The following is a 21,180-nucleotide window of genomic DNA, read 5'->3' as shown; positions in this document are numbered from 1 at the left end:
AAAAGATCCCTTTCTTGGTATTCACATAACATGCATTTCGACTTCGTAATATTTAATTCTAAGAGATATTTTTCTTTTATGGCACACTGTTTCCACAGCCAGTCTCTATGATGGCTCCATGTTTTGGCACGGTAAATAGTCACAGAAGAAACTGACGTCAGTGTGTCAGGGAGGGGTTTATATGGACTCCGGTGACGACATATACATAGATGAGTACGGAGTCGCACAGCGCCCTCTAATGACGTGCAGGGGTACTGCTGAAAAGGTCTCTGGATCCAGTCTGCCGCCCGGGAAGAATTATAAGGTAAGGAATCTGTGGTTCCACTATGTATCTACGAGACAAGGTGTAACTGAAGGTAACTAACTTGTTCTTCAAGATGCTCATGCTGGCCCAGATTCTTTCAGCTCTGGAGCTTGGAGATTTACTGCTGAACATGAACTTACACAACACCTTATTCCATTTATCCGTCCTGCAGTCTAACAGGTATTACCTAGAGTTCATGTTGGGCTAAGACCACTCTCAATTTGCCATGCTTCCTTTTAGCGTTCCCTCAGCCCCTCGGATTTTCACAAAAGTGAAGGTAGAGATTGGGGCTACATGCATTTCCCTAATTTGATGACTGGCCCTTGAAAGTGGGCTTGCTGTATTCAGTCATAGACTACGTGCAGATGGTTGAAGCACTCCTGACATAATTGGAATGACTATCAACTGAGCCCCAAAAGGATCCAATTTATTGGTGTCCAAGACTGTTCCTCTGCAACAGCGAAACTGCATCAATCAACATATGACCTTGATGTTTTAGGATCATTCCAGGGTCTTGGCGGGGATGGCTGTCGGGCATCTAGGTATGCTTATAGTATGGAGGTTCTGGGAACCTCTTCTTGTCGATTAAGAATACCAAACGTTTGTTGCAGGTGAATACTCCAATGTGGCTTGGACTCTTTTTACCCCAATCATAACCCTCTCTTTCAGAATAAAACAAAATGGCATCCATTCATTGTTAGACCAGTGCTTATTTATTAAAGGTGATACGTGTTTCACTCCCTGTGGCTGATATGCCTAGGGCTTTCTCAAGGTCAGTGAATTAAAATAAATCTATGCACGTCTTCTTTAGTATCAGCCTTGGTCTGAGTATTTCTTAGTCCTGGATTAAATCCCTCACGAGTGATTGTGTTAGCGCGGTGCTAAAGGTCTCCTAGCCTCATGCATCCGCTTTATCTCGAACCCAAGGTGAGGCATGGGCTTTGCAGTAGGACCGCAAATCCCAGTCAATCCAGCATTGAGGTTGCTTCTCTAACACCATTCAGATCTTGAAGGATACTACACAGGATCTGCAGTGGTCATTGGTACATCCCAACTTGACTTGGGCAGGCCACTTTTCTTTTCCCACCCAGGCTAACAATTGTGACAGATGCGTCATTGCTGTGTTGGGAATGTCCTTGGGAGACGTGGAGATGAGAGGCATCTAACTGGAGTTTCCTTCATGCTGCTCATTACACAAAGCATTCTGATGGAAATGGAAGGAGGGGCTCCTTGTACACCTTTCCTCTGCTATCTCATGCGTCTGGTTCAGAGGAAGATCAAATCGGACAAGACGGAAGTCATTCTCAGTGCCCTGGATTGGACCAGGAGAGTGTGGTACCTGATGCTCCTGGGCCTGAGCTTCTGTCCTGTGACAAGACCACCACTTACAGAGGACCTCATGTCTCAGCAATAGGAGAAGGACCTGCATTCGAGTCTCCACAACGTACGCCTCCATCCTTGGAGATCAAGCAGTGTTGGCTAAATGCATTTGTCTTGCTAACCAAAGTGGTCGATGTAATCTTTGATGCCAGATGCATTTTCTCAAAGTTTGTCTATGCTTGCGCTTGGGGATCTGTCTGAAACACAGATAATTGTATTCTGATGTGGAAGATGCACTGCTTTGTTTTATGCCGAGATAATCATAAAGTTGGAGAGTTGTTGGTTTTTTTTGTGGTGCTCAACCTGGAGGCGTCGAGGGTCCAACGGCGCCGGTTGAAATAATTATAAACGTGAGACTAGAGGAACTCTAGTTGCATCCCATGGTTGGCACTCATCATTGTTTGTCTTTCCTTATTGTAAGAAAACGACTTTCATTCAATATTATGATGTTAGTCTTTTATTATATTTCTTAATTCAAAATTCTCATGTTTGGAGATTCAGTTCAAAAAATCATTTCAAAGTTCATTACAGATCATGGTAGTCATTTGTAGAACTCAGGCACTGTCATTTGTGTGGGTCCAATGCATTTCGGGCATTGATGACAAGCCCTTCGTCAGGGAATTGACACTAAAAGTAATAATAATGACATAAATTAATCTGAGACCTAAGGGTGAATGTATATGAAAACGATGTAAAACAAAATGCAAAATGTATCAACATAACATGATAATTACAAGGACAACTCATGGTGAGTAACGTTTATGTGTGGTGAGGAGTACATGTTCTTGAAAACGGTACAAATAAAGGCTGGGTATGACAACATATGTGTCTGAGGTAATTGCATGAAAAAGTCATATTGGATCGCGTTTACACATGGCGTTAAAAAATTGAATTGCCGGTTACATGATTAAATGAACAGTTAGGTTTGACTTGCACTTACATGCCTGTTGATCAAGGGGAGTCACGTGATCTAAAGAGGGAAAGATAAACAAAGAACCGTCAGCGCCTCTGGGCGTGCGGTAGACGCGAGCATTACGGAGTACCGCACGCCCAGAGGCGCTGACGGTTCTTTGTTTTCCAATATATCTTCTTAAGTGCTGAAATTCGCCTTTCTTCAGAAAGGCTTTGAACAGTCACTTAAAGTCATAATGCAGCCTAAAGGACAAGGCTACAGTGATCAGAATTCTTCTTGTAGTGGCTTAAGAAGAGACTCCATGGAAAAATGCGCTCAATGCATAAATAATTTTGTACTGGCACAGAGAAAGAACCTTCACAAACCCTTTTGGTATTAGAGAAACGGATGAAGAAGTGCAGAGCAATCTATCCCATAGACTGCCATTAAAAGTAAAGAAAAAAGAAACTTTAAGAGCAGAGAGACCTCCAATATCCCATCATGCTCAGCCAGAGGCAGTTGCATCTGAAAGAGACACGTTAGTGATAGATTCCTTACCTTAGAATATCCCCAGGCGTCAGACTGGATCCGGATTTTTTTTGCGTAGCAGTACCCATGCGCGTCGGTAGGCGTCGTCCGCGTCCGTCGTGGGCGCCGTGATGACGTTGGAGTACTTAGGCGCGCCTCCGCGCGCTGACGTCCGTTCTTCTTTTTTCCTTGCCAGCAAGCGCAGATCCGGAAAAAGTTTACTTTCGAAGTCTCTCGACTCCGACGGTGCCGCTAGGGATGCCCGGGTTCAAGCCCTGCGCCGATTGCAACCGACTGATGTCGGCTACGACCCCCATCGCCGGTGCCTGCACTGTCTAGGCCCGGACCACGACGACAAGTCCTGCTCCAACTGCGGGCCCTGACGTTTAAAGCTAGACGGGAGCTGTCCCGTAAGCGACTCGAGCTTCAGCAGTCCGCCCCGCGCCGCTCGAGGTCCCGGTCCGAAAGGAGGTCGAGGGACCGGTCGCGGGGCCGGAGTCACCACAGTTCGGGATTGGTCATCGGGCTCGAAGTCCTCAGGTAAAAGGCACAAGTAGTCGAAGAGACACCATCGCCCTTCTGACTCCGACCCGACGCTCGCGCGATGCGGCCGGGGGTTAGGGCGATACCGCCCACGCGGCGCCGCGGTCGTCGCGGCCTGCTCCATACCCGCCGGTCTCTGGGCAGCACTCGACGCCGGAGGAGATCGAGGCCTTCCTCTCGACCATGAGGTCGCTCACTCCTCCATCGGGTTCCGCGGCGCCTTCGGGCCAAGCGGCCCGACTGGGTCCCCCAGTGGGCCGGGTGCTTCGGCGCCGTTGGGTGCTTCGGCCCCAGCGCCGTCGGCGACTTTTGTCCCGACGACGCAGGGCCCCACTGGATCTGACTCCAGATCCAGGTCGCCGCCGGTCGACCTCGCTGGCGCCGGCCCCAAGGGTGTTGCCCCCAGTGCCGTCCCAGGACGACACCGTCCCTGGTCCTACCCTCGATTCGGGTCCGGCGTCGGAGCGGCGCCGCTCGGCGCCGTTTCCGACGCCGTTTGGAGATTTCTATTTCTATGACCTGGCCCCATCCTTTGAGCCTCAGTACCAGGCGATGGGTGACGAGGGGGATTGGGAGGGGTCTGAGGACCCTCTGGCACGTGAGTGTCAGTCTTCTGCGGACTGGACAGGAGAGCTTGGGGAGGCCAGTGGTCTGGACACTTCGCCCGATACTGGTTTTGTCTCCCCTCCTAGCGTGGCTACGGAGGAGGGGGCTGCTTATAGCGTGGTGCTGATGAGGGCGGCCAAGGCCTTGGGCCTTGAGCTCCCCGTCGCGGCCGTGAGGACTAACCTCCTCACTGAGGTCCTTAAACCGCAGTCAAGCTCGGCCGAGCCTCTGCTGCCTTTTAATGAGGCCTTAAGAGACGTTCTTCTGGGCACTTGGTCCAAGCCCGCTACAGGTTAGCCTGTGGATAGGAACGTGGCCAGGTGCCGCCGCCCGACTCCGGGCGACCCTTGCTTTCTGTCTACCCACCCCACCCCCGAGAGCCTGGTTATCCAGGCCTCTAATTCCCAAACCGCATTCCCGGAGGCTCCCCTCGATCGGGAATCCAAGAGGTACGAGTAATACGGGAAGAAAGTATTCTCCTCCCTGAGTTTAGGATTGCAGTCACTCAACACCGCGTGCCTCTTAGGCCGCTACACCCACTCTGTGGGATACGGTCACGGATGTGCTGCCAGAATGCCCGGTGGAGGTCCCTGCTAAACTTGGCCAAGCCCTTGTGGAAGGTCGAGATGCGGCTCGTTATTACATCCGGTGTGGGCTGGACACTACTTACTCACTGGGCAGAGCGATGGCAACGACGGTGGCGATTCGTCGCCACGCCTGGTTGAGGTCCGCCAACTTCTCGGCTGATGTCCAAAACACACTTATGGAAATGCCGTTCGATGGCCGTCGCCACTTTTGCGACAAGGCAGACCATGCGCTTGAGCGCTTTAAGGACTCCAGGGCTACGGCCAAGTCCTTGGGCCTCTCGGCCCAGCGCTAGCAAACGGCTGCCTTTCGCTCCTTTCGTGGCCAAGGAAGGGGTGCCCCCACACGTCCAGCCAGCCACAGGCCGCAAACTACCAGCCAGCGTGGTGGCGGACATGGGAACCGCCATTGCAGCGGTCGGGGACAATGGCGAGGCCAGTCCACACCTACCCCTGCAGCATCTGCCTCAAAACTCTCCTAGTCCGAGCTTTCAGGCCCATGTGACGCCAGTGGGGGGTAGGGTTCGCCATCACCACCACCACTGGCGCACTGTCACATCGGACAGGTGGGTGCTGCAAATCGTCCGAAGAGGCTACTCCCTCCCCTTCGAGACGTCCCCTCCAGCCATGCCACCGCAGTACCACTGCGTGTCGGGGGTTCACTTGAAACTTCTGCAGGAGGAAGTTACGGCCCTCTTGGCCAAGGGGGCCATCGAGCGCGTTCCTGGGCCAGAAGTAGGGTGTGGTTGTTACTCCCACTACTTTCTGGTACCCAAGAAGGGCAAAGGGGGCCTGCGCCCTATCTTGGACCTACGGAACGTCAACGGCTTCCTCCGGAAGGAGAAGTTCAAGATGCTGACATTGGCTCAGGTCTTAGCTGCCCTAGACCCTGGAGACTGGATGGCAGCATTGGACTTGCAGTAAGCTTATTTTCACACCCCTGTCCTGCCGGCCCACCGGCGTTACCTGCGGTTCACGCTAGGCCACAAGCACTTTCAGTTTACCGTGCTCCCCGTTGGCCTTACCAGCGCCCCACGGGTGTTCACGAAAGTGATGGCGGTGGTCGCAGCTCATCTGCGCAGGTTAAGGGTTTCAGTCTTCCCCTACCTCGACGACTGGTTGTTGAAGGCGGGCTCGCCCCAGACAGTCGTCAGCCACCTCCAGACTACGGCCGACCTCCTGCACCTGCTGGGGTTCTCCATCAATGTGCCGAAGTCACAACTGTGTCCCTCTCAGAAGCTCCTCTTCATCGGAGTGGTTCTAGACTTGGCGCAGTTTTGGGTTTATCCTCCCGAACAGCGGATTCTGGATATTCAGGCTCTGATTCTGATCTTTCAGCCTTTATCCCGAGTCTCGGTCAGGTTGACGCTGCGGCTTCTGGTGCTGATGGCCTCCTGCATCCTTCTGGTGCATCACGCCCGGTGGCGGGGATGCAGGCTCTGCAGTGGGACCTGAAGTTTCAGTGGGCCCAGCATCAGGGCAACTAGTCCGACCACGTCTTGATCTCAGAGGGCACTGCAAGACAGTTGCAGTGGTGGCTCACAGACCGCGATTGGGTCAGCGGCAGATCCCTCTCCCTACCCCAACCGGAGCATGTGTTTGTGACGGACGCGTCCCTCCAGGGCTAGGGGGGCCACATGGGAGAGGCGAAGATCAGAAGCCTCTGGTCTCCGGCGGAGTCCCAGCTCCACATCAAACTTCTGGAGCTGCGGGCGATCCGTCTTGCACTGAAGGCATTCCTCCCCTCTGTGTGGGGGAGTGTAGTGCAGGTGTTCACTGACAACACCACCGCCATGTGGTACTGCAACAAACAGGGCGGGTGGGGTAATGCCAGGAGGCTCTGCGCCTCTGGCAGTGGCTGGAACACCAGGGCGTGACCCTGGTGGTTCAACACCTGGCAGGTTCCCAGAACGCCAGGGCGGACAAACTCAGCCGTCAGTGAATGATGGATCACGAATGGCGTCTTAACTCTGACGTGGCGCAAGGCCTCTTTCAGCAGTGGGGAGAGCCTTGGTTAGATCTATTTGCCACAGAAGAGAACGCGCAATGTCATCAGTTCTGCGCGTTGGAATTTCCAAGGCAGCACTCGCTCGGAGGCGCTTTTCCTCTCGAGTGGAGTTGCGATCTGTTGTACCCCTTTCCGCCTATACCACTTCTCCCCAGAGTGCTGATGAAGATCAGGCGCGACCGTGCCCAGGTTATCCTTGTGGCTCCGGACTGGGCACGAAGATACTGGTATCCAGAGCTACTCAGCATGTCTGTCGATCCCCAGATTTGTCTGCCTCTTCAGGAGGACCTTCTGTCACAGCAGCAGGGGACGGTCTTCCACCCGAACCTGTCCAGTCTCCATCTCCATGCTTTGAGATTGAGCGGCGACAGTTGAGGCCATTTGACTTGCCTCCTGAAGTTTGTAATGTGATTCTGGCAGCCAGGCGTCCCTCTACTAAGTCGGTATTCGCCTGCAGGTGGAACAGATTTGTGGCATGGTGCACAGCAAAGGCTGTGGATCCACTCTCTGCCCCCCTTTCTGAGGTTCTCCTCTTCCTTCTTTCTCTTGCCCAGCAGGGCTCTGATCTGGGCCTTATCAAGGGCTACCTTTCTGCCCTTTCCGCCTTCTTAAGGCTACCTGATCAGCCTTCTTTGTTCAAGTCCCCGATTGTTAACAGATTCTTAAAGGGCATCACTCATATGTTCCCTCCTGTTCCTTTCGTGATGCCCCAGTTGGACTTGAACCTGGTTCTAACTTACCTGATGTGCGCTCCCTTTGAGCCGCTTCATAGCTGTCCTCTCCGTCTTCTTACACTTAAGACTGCTTTCCTGGTTGCCATCACCTCTGCCAGGAAAGTAAGTGAGCTCCAGGCTCTTTCCTCTAAACCACCTTTCCTTTCTGTCCATCCGCACAAGGTTGTGTTGCGGACAAAACCCTCTTTCCTGCCCAAGGTAGTCACAGCCTTCCACATCGGGCAGTCCATCACCTTGCCCACCTTCTTTCCGCCTCCGTATCCCTCGAAAGAGGAAGAGGGGCTCCACCCAAAACGCACGCTCTCATTCTATCTGGACCGCACACGCAATTTTGGGGTGGAAGACCAGCTCTTTGTTGGTTACGTGAGCGCTAATAAGGGACGGGCGGTGCACAAACGGACCATCTCTCGGTGGGTCGTTTTGTGCATCAAGGTATGCTACTCTTTGGCTAAAAAGGAGCCTCCTGTTGGGCTGAGGGCCCATTCCACTCGGGCCACGGCGGCTACTACTGCCCTAGGTCGGGTAGTCCCCTTGCAGGACATCTGTCAGGCAGCCACGTGGGCCTCGCTGCACACGTTCGCTAGACACTACTGCCTGGACAGCCAAGTCTGGAGAGATGGCTTTTTCCGGCGTTCTGTTCTCCAGGACTTTCTGGTGTGATCATTGGTTCGCAGACCCACCACCGGGGTTGATATTGCTGGGGTATCTATTCTAAGGTAAGGAATCTAACACTAACCTTTTTCTTTCAGATGCACAAGTTACTTACCTTCGGTAACGATATATCTGTAAGAAACAGTAGCCACCCATCCTCCCCGTTCTGGGAACCGATATCTAGGGTTAAGGTTCTTCTCTCTGAGGGCCCTAGTTTCATGGCAAAAGTGTCGGTTTTTATCATGGCTCTGCTTTCCTGGCACGGAAAAGCTGTGTATAAGAACTGATGCGCGCGAGGGCGGCGTCTAAGTACTCGGACGACATCATCCCGACGACGGACGCGGTGCCGCAGATGACGCCTACCGACGCGCTGGGGTACTGCTACGCAAAACTTTCTGGATCCAGTCTGACACCTGGGGATATTCTAAGGTAAGGAATCTAACACTAACTACTGTTTCTTACAGATATATCTTTACCGAAGGTAAGTAACTTGTGCACCACTTCTATTCCAAACAAATTGTTGTTGAGAACATGCACAGACAAAAGAGTGACTTTGTCAAGATGAATAGTCATCTGCATCTAATTCAGCTATGCACCGTCCATGAAGCAACACACTGAAGGCCTTAAGCCAATTGTCAGGGCACAGGTCGCTATAACAGCATTGGCGACGGTAGTGCTTGCACTATCTGCCAGACTACTACACGGGCATCGGTGAACACTTTAACAAAAGGCTACTGCCTGGACGTAAGCATGAGCGGATTTTGCGGATTGGCAATCCGCGAATTTGCGGATTTGCAAACTCGCAATCCGCAAAATCCGCGAATTCCCGCGAATTTGCGGATTTTTTTTTTTTTTTTGTGTTCGCCCGTGTTTCTGCCAGTTCGCGAGGGGTTTTTACAATTTCGCAATTTGCGAACTTACCTGTCGGGTCGCAAGTTTTGCGAACTTGTTGTTTCTACGTGTCCAACCTGTTTGGGACACTCTTCTTCATCACTGCCACTCTCTGTCACCACTGCCACTCTCTGACTACTCATGCCACCCTCTGGCCCACCCATGCCACCCTCTGTTTCATCACCACACCCTCTGGTTGTCCAGTGTACATTATTTTTGGCAAAGCAAAGCACACCTTCCCTGCCTCAAGTGACCTGAATTAATTTGGGGCTGATTAATGTGTCACAGAATATTTTTTTAGCTGGCACCTGCTTCCTTAGTGCGCCCTGATTAGTGATCTTTTGCACTTGCTAAGTGCTTTCATTGTTGCAAAATTAGTTACAACACCTGCCCTGCCCCAACTGACAATAATGAATTAGGGGCTGATTAATGGATTTTAACTTCCAGCCTGGCTCCTGCTTGTCTCCCTTAGCTGTAATTCAGGACCTTTGTGGCATATGTGTAACTATTCTGAGGTTCAGAGCAGGGTCACATAATAGTTGCAACTGGCAACTGAACTCTGGAGGGGCCCCTCAGGAAGCACTACAGGAAATGGCTACTAATGATGAGCCTGAACTTTTGAACCTGGTAAGTAGTTACTTTCAGTTTTGCTAAAATCGTATTTCTGCAATTTCGCACTTATTCGCGGGGCGCGAACTCACGCGAACAGTGCGAGCAGTGCGAGCAAAATCCGCTGCTCGCGGATTTGCGGATTTTTCAGGAAATTCGCAAATCTCGCGGATTGCGGATTTCCCGAAAATCCGCAAAATCCGCGAGCGGAACGGATTTTCCGCCCATGCCTACCTGGACGACCAAGTCTGTCAGGAAGGTCTTTTCACTCTCTTGGTTCTTTCAGACTTTTTGGTGTGAATCCACGTCCCAGACCTTCCACCTATCGAAGGTAAAACAATGGTATCTAATCTAAAAGTGAGGAATCTGCAGTTAGAATTAGCCATCAGAGGAACAAGTTGTTTATCTTAAGTATTGCTCTTTCTGGTGAATATTTTATCTACCCACATACTTCTCATTAACCTCCCATCTCCTCTTTTTGAGGATTTGCCTCTTTGATAATCTAAAAAAGGTCCCAACCTAAATATTGGCACACTGTCACCCACAGCTTCTGTAAGCTCTGTGTCTGAGTGCACTATGGAGCCATCTTGGAGCCATAGGGCAGTGCTGTAGATTTCTCCATATCCAGTCTGATGCCTGGGAATGTTCCAAAGGTGCGGAATCTGCGGTTAGTGAATGTATCCACCAAGAAGGGTATTACCGAAAGTAAGTTGTTCTTCTCAACACGTGATACCCAAATTGAACTGCTTGTATAGATTGTTCACCATAAACAAATTCTCATTGGAGGGTCACAAGACATCATTCTGGATATTAAAGGACACAAGCAGCACTTTTGAGTGCAGAAAATGTTATATGTTTCACCTTGCATAATACAAATTGACACTATACTATACTAAGCCCGGTAGGTTGAACGGTGGTCCTAATACCGAATTTGACCTTGTTTACTCTCGTAGCGAATATGTGTAAGCAAGTACACTACTTGTGAATAGCATGTTTTATTGGACCATCATTTCCTTTCACTGTTATGCATCAAATTGCTTTTCGTTTCACCCGTATCCTTTCCACACATGTTAAGGCTAGAACATTAAAATGCAGTTGGATGATAAAATGCAGGTGTCAGCTTTTGAATGGACTTGGAAAGTAGCTGTTTCTACTATACTTAAATTGAGCCGCTATGTCCCAGAGGGGCCTGATCAAACACAAGTTAATACACAAAGTATGGTATTGTAATAACATTACTATATGTATACTGATTCAGGTGTGTAATCTGTTTACTACATTAGTGAAATTAGAACCTCACAAAGAAGTTAGATTTGTAATGCTCGCTGTGACGTCATATTGAAGGCCTGCTGTGCAGTCTGACGTGTTGCAGTGGAAAGACTCCCTTGGAATGTAAATACTCTGTACCAGACACAACAAACAAGATACATGGACCTTAATTGCACATATATAGCAATATTCGTAGTCCACTGATAAAACCATATGATGAAAACAAGCATCGCTGAATACAAGCAGAAAGGATTCAAATGAACCGTTTTTTAAAAAGTACGTAAGAAAGCAGTCGGAGCACTTAACGAAACGGACCTTTGCGCATGGACTTAACAGTGTGCAATATGGCAATAGTGGTGGAGGGGGAAGGGGAAGCATAATTAACTTTGTTTTTTAAAAGGTAAAAGTGAAATGCAAACTATCCTCTACGTATAATGTTTGAAAAATGTTCAACTGGCATGTATTACATGTCGTCTATATCCGGTGTTAGATGCTCCCTTAAAGCCTCCACTTACAAACCTTGACACTTACTCACGTTGTACTTTTGTTAAATGCCGCTTCTGCAGGAAGAGTGAGTGTAATTCATGAATTATCATCGGATCCTCCTCCTACTGGTGTTCACTGAAAATATAGTGCTTAAGACAAAACCTAACCGCCTACAAAAGTTTGTATCATATTTCCATTTCAACTAAACTGTATCACTTCTTAGTTTCAAATTTCATCAGCTTGCAGTGCACAATGAAAATCATGTTTTATGACAGAAATGTTTTTTTTCTGCACCATTCTTCATATTCCCTGAACATTTGTTTTTTACTTTCCTTGCTGACCAATATTTCAACATTTAAATGGTGAAGAGAAATAAATTAAGCATGTGTGGGATGCTTATGTAAAACATAGTTCTGATAATAATTGCTCTGGTAACAATGCGGCTCTCTACCTCACAACCAGTGTAATGGTAAAGATGTTTTCCTTTGGCAGCAGTCAATTTACTCTTGTAGAACTATCTCCACATGGCCCAGTGCGAACGGGGGTACTGGTACCCGGCAAAAGGGTGTGCCTGTCTCTGTAAATTGACATGCTTGGATAAGAAAAGAGTTGGAATTACAGTGACAAAGAGAGGGATATATTTAATGAAATAGAGGGAATGAATCATGCTTTAAAAAAAATCATTACGTTTGTTTATTTGGTGGATAGTTTTCACTTATTCGTCAAAAGAATTTGATCAAATCGGAAAATATTTTTACATTTCTCTACCATGCGTAATTAATGCTCTGCTTCATATGGTACATTTGTTTACCTGTAGTTCCAGAAGAGAAGTATTTGACACTGGAAGGATTTCACCGATTCGTGCTCGATCGAGCAAAACAAGATATTCGTAGCGTTTGGAGAGCCATTCTATCCTGTGGATATGATCTTCACTTTGAGAGGTAAATTTCAGTAGTTATCTCTTTTTTCAGTTGCAATGTACTTTAAATGTTCGTATCACTCATATCCTCCTATGCAGTCTAAAATAACACACCTCCTACAGATACCCTGGATGTATCCTTGTGAAATGCGTATTAAAAGATCATCAAAATGTGCACGCCAACTCACTATTAGACACAGTATGTGGTGAACGTGTAACCCTAACCCTACATATTTTAATGGTGCTTAGGAAGCCTGAGTAAGGATGAGCCTGAATTGTATTTATTTAAAATATTTAAATCAATTTCCCCATATGCAATAATTCCTAATACCCTATTTCAACTCTGCAATGGGGATTGCAGTGTTGAATTTTGGAGGTTTGTTTGTACTGGTATCTATTCTACTAGCAGGGAAAATAGTACCCAATTAGGTGTACAGTTGGGAATCTATGCATGTTTCTGGAGATCCTTATACATTCTCTTACTAACATGAGATGTGTCTGCTTGTGGCCCCATCAATAGAAAATTGTTATCATTACAGTAAAAGAAATGGTAATCAAGTCTTTCCTTGTGTAAGTGCTCAGATTTACTGTAAAATGATTTATGCCATTGCAATTTCATGTTATGTGCTTAACCACACGTTCTAACACTCGCATTCAAAGCAAGGTGTTCTAGAAGTTGGAGGAAGTAGTGCCTGAACTAAAGTTTCAACCCACTGCACTTCCACAGATATCAGAATTTGAAAAAAATTGAAGATTGTGAATAGGGAATATGTTACTGTCCTGGAACTCTGTTGGGGTTATGATAAGTATCATATGGCCCATACCCAGTTTTCCTTTTTGGCTCAGTGAAAAATAATACTTCAAACATTTATGTTCTCATTGAACTAGTTCTGTATTTCCTTCCAACTCACAGTCCATGAAACGAGGACATTGGCAGTTAGGAGCACACATGCTTTACTGCTGTAGTTTACTGCTTTATTTTTAAGTGACCATGCAACAGATAGTAGTTTTTACATTTTGCTGTACAATTTCTTTTTTCTGTAGGTGTGCATGCATTGATACAAGGCACGCTCAGAAAGCATGCAAGAAGTGGACACTGGAAATGGATGTAGCCCTTGTTCAGTACATGAACCGCCTTTGCCGCCATCTTGCCATCACGCCGGCTCGATTGCATCCTCATGAAGTTTACCTGGATCATGCTGACATAGCCGATCCCAGAGTCTTATGTCTGCTAAGTATGGGCATTTAACTGTTAAATCATCAAGGAAAAATGTGTTGAATTGTCAGCGAGACAGTTGAAAAAATCGAGATAGTGTTTTAAACAAGGCAATACCTGGTTAACATACATTTCAGTGAGATAAATACATTGTGCTATTTCAAAAAAAGCAGTTAAAAGTTTTGTTCACTGACTGTTGTTCAGCCCTGGATGGGCTCTGAAAGTCCCTATGTTGAAACACGCCATGTTTCCCATGCAAACAAATCTTTTATTAAATATATTAATTCTAGTTCTTGAGAGACTAGATCGCAACACTTACATCCTCCATTGTCTGGACAAAAAATGTGAAAAGGTTGCATTTTTGAGTAATTTAATTAGACTGATAGACACAGAGAAAAAAAGGTCGGAGGAGGTTTCTTAAATGATACAAAGTGAGGACAAAAAAGTTATGTGCAGGGAGAATGGAATGTTGGGTTTTATTCCAGGTACATTCTAACCACCAAATTAGAAGCATGATATTTGAGGTCTAAAGGGGACTTCAGTTAGCATATGAAACACGCATTTACAATGGACTAGGTCTCGCAATTGCGAGGTATTGAGCTATTTGCATTGTAAATGGCAATGCCTTTTATAATATCAAAAGGCATTGTCATTTACAATACCAATAAGTCAAAGTTTAGCAAAAGCAAGACCTATTGTATTGCAGGGAGCGGTGTCTGTGAAGCGCGCGCAGCACTCACCATTATAGTTTAAAGAAAGAAAAATTGAAACTGCGCGCTTTGTCCCTGAATCGGGCGCCGCGCTCTCCATTCAAGTTTATTAAAAAAGTAAATAAAACGCTGAAAGAAAGCGCGGTGTCCCTGAAGCGTACTCCGCGTTCATCTTAAAAGTCATTAAAAAAAGTGTTGCCCATTGTAACGTGAGTGCTGTGGGGGTAGCAGTCTGCCACTTTTAAAGTTAGTGGCATAGCTCTCCATATGAAAAGAGGCTGCCATTGTCCTGGGTTGGTGCACTGTGAATACAAGAAGCAGCCGCCATTGTCCCCATTAGTCATTAAACAAAATAGTGCTCACCGACTTTCTTACAGACATGTAGCAAGCCAAGTAAAACGTCCAGTCGTTATGGGAGGTAACAAATGCAGACAAGGCGGTACCAAGGAAGGACTAATGAGCCTAACCGAAGTCTGCATTTATGAAGGACAGTGACACATGCCAATGACAAATATGGGTGGAGAGTAGGAGAGACTTCAAGTGTATATGTTTAGGAATTAAGGGGAATGGACGAGTTGTTATGTATGGAAGAAGACGTATTAGAAGCCTCTTGTCTGTTTTATTCAACCCTGTATTCACCAGTCTCTCTCTATGCTGGCACTGCAGGGATATTTATCCAAAGATGAGGTACCTCCCATCATGCATGACTGAAGGTACGCTCTTAAATTACCAGTTCAAGAAAGCAAAGATAAAGCTGCCAGTAAATCATTGAAAGCAAATAATAACAAATACCGTGATATATTACTACTGTCTTCCTAAAGGTGAGCCAACCCTCTTCGAAATATCCAACTAGGGCAGATAAAACCTTACTTTGGAGCTGTCTAGGGTTGACAAAAAACACAATTGCATATATTTGATGAAAAAACTGTGCCTCCTCCTGTTACAAATTGGTGTGCTTGATTGTGGAATCTGTTATCTATCAAGAAAATGAATGGGAGAATGGTGGCGCTTAAGATAGAATTTGACACTGTATTAAACATAGATGTCTCCTACCTATGGAATGGAGCCCCATCTTGGACTTATCCTCCTAACTTGAAAAATGTAAACTTATTTACGGTTTAAACAATATTGAATGAGAAAGGAGACCACTTGATAAAGGTCTCATCCACAATATGCTAATTTAGAACAGTAAACAATAGATGGCCCCAGGCTGTTTATTCATCATCATCTTTGAGTGGAATTTTCAAGATCAGTGTTCTGAAGAAAATAATGGCATGTAGTTTTGCATGATGGGTTTGGGGTGGAGGAGCAGGAGATGTTCATGTGGTTTCTTTTTTTGTATGTCTCCCTTTTATCCACCTAGGCAGGTCATAGAGAGAATATGCCAGTTTTTCATGTTTTTAGCCAGGGCTATACTGTATGCATATGTTCTTTATTGACTGACTGTGTTGAATGACTCACGATGCTTTGACTTGCAAACCATTACATTAAGAGCAATACAATATTTTGCTATTAAAAAAGGTGAACCAATGCTAGATGTTTGTGCACGTAGGCACCTCTCTACGAAGAATCTTACACTGCTACTCAAAGCCTCCAAAGAGCTTTACTGTCCCAGAATGCTGATTAATATTAGAACAGTTACTGTTTTCTCTCTGTATGGAGAAGATCCCAAACACTGGTCTCTGATCTGTTTCATTTTTATTATTCTCCAGTATTGAATCTTCTATAGATTCACATGCTTGATTCTTACCCGTCTTCAGGATGGGAGTCCCACGGTATATAAGAAATAGCAGTAATACAACATTACCCTAGACCAGAAAACTCACTTAAGTAACTTTTCAGCCTTGTTTTAGAACATCCAAACTTCAGCCAATCACAGCTGAGACCTCAGTGTTCCCTTTCCTTACAGAGCCATCATACCTCACGGCGTGCAATAGGGAGTCCCCCCCCCCTACCCCGAGCTCCGCTCAGTTACAGTATTTGCTTCTCAACCTTTGACCTTCAGTCTCAACTTTAGCTGCTCTCAAGGTATTTCTTCTTTATTCTTTTGACCTACCTGCTTTTGACATGCCAGAGCCTAAAAAAGGGCTGTTTAGTCCCTGTAAGACCTCTGGGAAATGTAGGCTATTCTCTGAAGACCCCCACAAACAGTATCTATATTGCCTCTACCGCGACCACAAACCCAGGGAATGCAAATATTGCTGCACTTTTTCAGCTAAAACCCTCAAAGATAGGGATGGTAGGCTGTTACTCTGGCTACAGAAGAAAAAGGCTGCTTCAGATTCGGAGTCTGAGCCCGAGGAAAAGGCCCATTCTTCCTCAAAGAAAAGAAAGGATGCCAGTCCCTCATCACATCATGGGGACTTTTAAGAGCTCTAAATCCCAGGACAAATCTGAGTCTAAACACAACAGGAAATCTCAGTCAGAGGCTTCAAAACCCTCTTCAGCTCCTGCGTCTGCCTCTCTGACACCGCTCAGAGACCAATCTTCTTGACCGTCGACGTCATCGTTGTCATCGAAGATTTCACTCTCCTAAAAAAAACAAAGGTTCCTGCACAGTCGACAGCTTTGTTGTTGATGACGGTTAAGACGTCGAGGGCAGCAACGGGAGCTTCAACAGCGATAACAACATCATCGTCGACAAGGCCTTCACCGTTGATGAGAATTCCACCGTCAACTAGCGGTTCGTCGACAGTTCCAGCGCCGACGTCCTCGCAGACGCAAGCTGTCCGCGCACTGCTGAGGATACCAAAAATGGTTGCATTGACGGTTGGACTGCCGACGAAGGGAAATATCAGTCTCCTTCAGCACAAGCAAATTCAGGATTACTCAAAGATATCTCGCCTTCTGGACTTCCAAGAGTCAGAGGATGAAGATATGTTTGGCCCTGAATACAGTCCATCGAAGTTAAAGGTCAAGTGCCAAGATTCTGATGATAAGGACATTAAAGGCCATGATCCATCTTCTTATCTGGTAGGGGAATTTTCATTTGAGGAAAGAGACACATCCGTAAGGCAGAGGCAAGACTCCTTCCAGGAACACTATCCTTACGATGACAGAGAGGAGGAGCTTCATCAGTTCAGGGAACCATCAATGAAAGTTCCAATGTCTCTGGTGTCCGATCTCCATCACATGCTTAGTGATTATTAAAAGTGTTTTCCGGAAGCAAATGCTCCTCAGAGGGCTTTACCTCCTCAATAGGTACTCACTATTCTTCCGGGCCAAAGTACTCCCAAATCCACAAGTGAGAAGACCTTTCCTCCTCCTATAGGTATCACAGAGGACACTCAGGATGCTCATACGGAAGAAGGTGAGATATGAACAGACACAGATGCCCATGATGAATGAGATGATTACATAGCCGCTATGACAACATCGCCTAACCCTCCTGTTGCAGATTCCCCTCCGACAGATACCAGGGAATTTCATGATCTTCTCGAGAGGGCTTCCAAATGTTTTGACTTACCAATGCCAACCAAACAGAGTGTTTCTATATCATTTTAAACCAGGCACTCAACGTTCAGTGAGAGCAATTCCTATAATTGACTTTCTATGGTAAGAAGGGCTAAAGTTGATGAAGACACCTGCCTCTGTTCCAGCGGTTATTCCATAACTGGATAAAACATATATGGCTCCTGATAACTTGCCTGCGTGCCTCATTGGTCACCGAGGCCGGACTCTTTGAGCATGCAGGCAGCACAGAGAAGAATCCAGCATCTCCCTGCACAGCCCCACCGGACAAGGAGGGTTGTCGCCTCAGCAATGTTGGAAAGAGGTTCTCGGCTTTGGCGGCTACCTCTATTAGAGCCTCTAATGCCATGACCATTTTGGGGAGATATGACCGGCAGATGTGGTCGGACATCTCTACTCTACTGGAGTATCTACCAGAGGATAAAAAGAAAGAGGCCAAGGATGTTCTTTTAGAGGGAGAAAGAGCTTCTTCAGAGCTCATTGAGATAGCTATGGACGTTTCATTCACTGCATTTTGATAGATGGCAGGAGCGGAGGTCCTGCGTCATCAGGGATGGTTAAAGGCAACCACCTTTCGTCCGGAGATCTAGGCCATGGTTTTAGATATGCCATTAGATGGTGAGTGCTTATTTGGTAAGCACATAGAAAGAGGAGTTGCAATCTTATCAAGGAGGACACAGATACAGTCAAAGCCTTAGGCAATCTCCAGCAGCGCCGCTTTCAGTCCTTTCGGGCCAGAGGTCAGGGGCAATTCTTATCCCGTCCGCAATTTTAGCAGCGGTACCAACCATATCCGCAGACTACCTACCAGCCATAGAACGAATCTTTTGGGTCCAACACCACTCGTACTTATTTGAGACCGGCAGGATCCAAGAGGCAGCAATCTGCTTGAAAGTCCCAAGACTCCAATAGGAGACAATGGAGAGCATCAGGCCCCTGCTAGCATAGTCCTACACCACGATCATGTCTTCTCCGCATCCTTTCAGAAATAGAACTCCATTGCTTCAGGAAGAGGGTTCTAGACATTTTCCAACATGGCCACATGCTAGAATTAATTTAGCATCCTCCAAATGTTCCACTGCTTAAAGTTCTACTCCGTCACCTTTCAGATCTCAAGAAGGAAATACATTTGCTTCTTCTCAAGTAGCCTATAGAAGAAGTACCCCTCAACCAGCAAAGCCGGGGGTTTTATTCCCACTTCTTTCTCATCAAAAGAAAAATGGGAAATGGAGGCAGGTCATGGACCTCAGAATGCTGAACAAGTACATAAAGAGTCAATCTTTCAGGATGCTCTCTGTTCAGGAAATTCTTCTTAAATGGAAAAAGGGGATTTTTCTGACGTCTCCCGATCTCCTTAACGCCTATTTTCATATTACCATTCACCCTCAACATCGAAAACTTCTCAGGTTCAATGTGGCAGGGAGACATTATCAATTCCTCCCTTTTGGTTTAAAGTCCGCTCAAAGGGTGGTAACAAAGTGCATGGCACCAATAGCAGCCTTCTTGAGACGTTCAGGTCATCAGGTGTTCTAATACCTGGACGAATGGCTCATAAAGGCTCCATCTTTCCAAGCTGCAGAAATTTCAGCAAGATCCTGTTGGATTCTCTTCCAGTCTCTAGGTCTTCGCATCAATCTGGAAAAATCGTTGGTCTTCCTGGGTGCACGCCTCGACACAGAACTAGGCAAAGCCTTTTCCACTCTGGAAAGAAGAATACGCATTATGGATATGACAAAGCTTCTTTCATCAAGATGGTTCGCTTCTGTGGGTTCAGTCTCAAGACTCATTCAATGACAAGGTTCGTATTTCAGCATCAATGACGGACGCCATTGGCTTGTGGATGGTCAGGGACAATCTATCACAAGGTCTCTTTTTCATCCACTCTGTACCACAGCTGGTGATGACCTTGGATGTGTCGATGGATGGATGGATGGGGGCAGGGGGGGGGGGGGGGTCAGGACGGACACCACTACGACAATATTTTACCTCTGAAAGCAAGGCGGAACGAGATCAAAGGTGCTTTCCCTTCTTGCACACCAGAAATGGGAATGGCTCCTTGCCAAACACATCTTCCGAGTGGAGTATGTGCCAGGGATTCACAAGGAGAAGGCCGACTCTCTCAGCCGGGCCTCCAAGCAGTGCGACGAGTGGGAACTCAATGACCAAATTTGAAGGTGTTGTTTCAATCCTGGGGTTCCCCAACATTAGATCTGTTCCCTACGTTCCTCAACAAAAAGTGTCCTCTTTTCGCAAGCAGGCATCCTCATCAAAATTCATGTTTCCCTGGACGGGGGTGTTCGCCTATGCATTTCCCTCGTTTCCACTCATTTCTCAAGTACTTCAAAAAATGAAGCAAGAGCCTTGTCGGATGATTCTCATCACCACAGGGTGGGCAAGACAGTTCTGGTACACCGAGCTGCATCGCCTATGGAGTGTGCCCTGATTCTCTTCCCTCCAAAGGACGATCTACTCTACATGTACCAGGAACAAGTGGTTCATCTGCAAATTTCCTCTCTTCATTTGTCAGCTTGGCTCCTCCCCACACTGAATTTGGGGATTTGAGGCTTTCCGAGGAGTGTACTAAGATACTTAAGAAATCTCAAGCTTCGTCTACATTGAAATGTTACACAGCTAAATGGACAAGATTCTGTACTTGATATATCTCACAAGCATTGCATCCATTCTCTTTATCTCCGGAGCAGGTGCAGCCTTATCTTTTGCACTTAGCTAAATCAGGACTTTCTCACTCTTTCATAAGAGTTTATCGTGCTGCAATTTCTAGGTATATAAGGCGTTCAAATCAAACCTCTGTGGTCTAACCAACTTGTCAAAGAATTTATGAAAGGGCTTTTTAGATTTTTCCCAACTGCTAAGCCTCCTACAGTTTTGTGGCAATTAAACACCATTCTGTCTAACTGATGCGTCTGCCCTTTGAGCCAATACACAAATGCGAATTAAAGTTTCTTTCCTGGAAAGTGGATTTTCTCTTGGCCATTACGTCAGCCAGAGGTATCAGTGAAATCCAAGCTCTCACCATAAAGGAACCGTATCTGAAGTTTTTGCTGGACAGGGTTATCCTATGCACTAACCCTTCTTTTATACCTAAGGTGCCTTCAACTTACCACCTCAATGAGCTGATTGTTTTACCAATATTCTTTTCTAATCCACCCTAAGCAGCGGAAAGGGCGTTGCATTCTCTGGACATGAAGCAATTCTTAAGGTTTTATCTGAATAGAACGGAGTCAATCCGTAAATCCTCTCAGCTGATGATCTCTTGTCTGCACCCAGGAAAGGACAGGCCTTGACAAGGGCCAGTATTGCTCGTTGGGTCACCTCCACGATTTCCTTCTGTCATGAAAAGGCTGGTTGCCCCCTTCTT

The 21,180-nt window shown here is 46.7% G+C and overlaps 1 protein-coding gene across 1 annotated transcript in view; it reads left to right on the top strand.

Moving 5' to 3' along the window:
- HECTD4 (HECT domain E3 ubiquitin protein ligase 4) overlaps positions 1-21,180 on the top strand; it is a 2,691,195-nt gene that overhangs the window by 2,171,333 nt on the left and 498,682 nt on the right. Inside the window, exons 69-70 of the mRNA XM_086943079.1 lie at positions 12,303-12,426; positions 13,449-13,639. Coding sequence (XP_086799205.1) covers positions 12,303-12,426; positions 13,449-13,639 — 315 coding nt within the window. The remainder of the gene's footprint in view (positions 1-12,302; positions 12,427-13,448; positions 13,640-21,180) is intronic.

The sequence above is a fragment of the Lissotriton vulgaris genome, chromosome 11 (genome assembly GCF_964263255.1).
Source record: "Lissotriton vulgaris chromosome 11, aLisVul1.2, whole genome shotgun sequence".
In the NCBI taxonomy this organism is placed as follows: domain Eukaryota; kingdom Metazoa; phylum Chordata; class Amphibia; order Caudata; family Salamandridae; genus Lissotriton; species Lissotriton vulgaris.
Note: the sequence above shows the minus strand (reverse complement) of the source record. Positions and strands in the feature narration are given on the sequence as shown.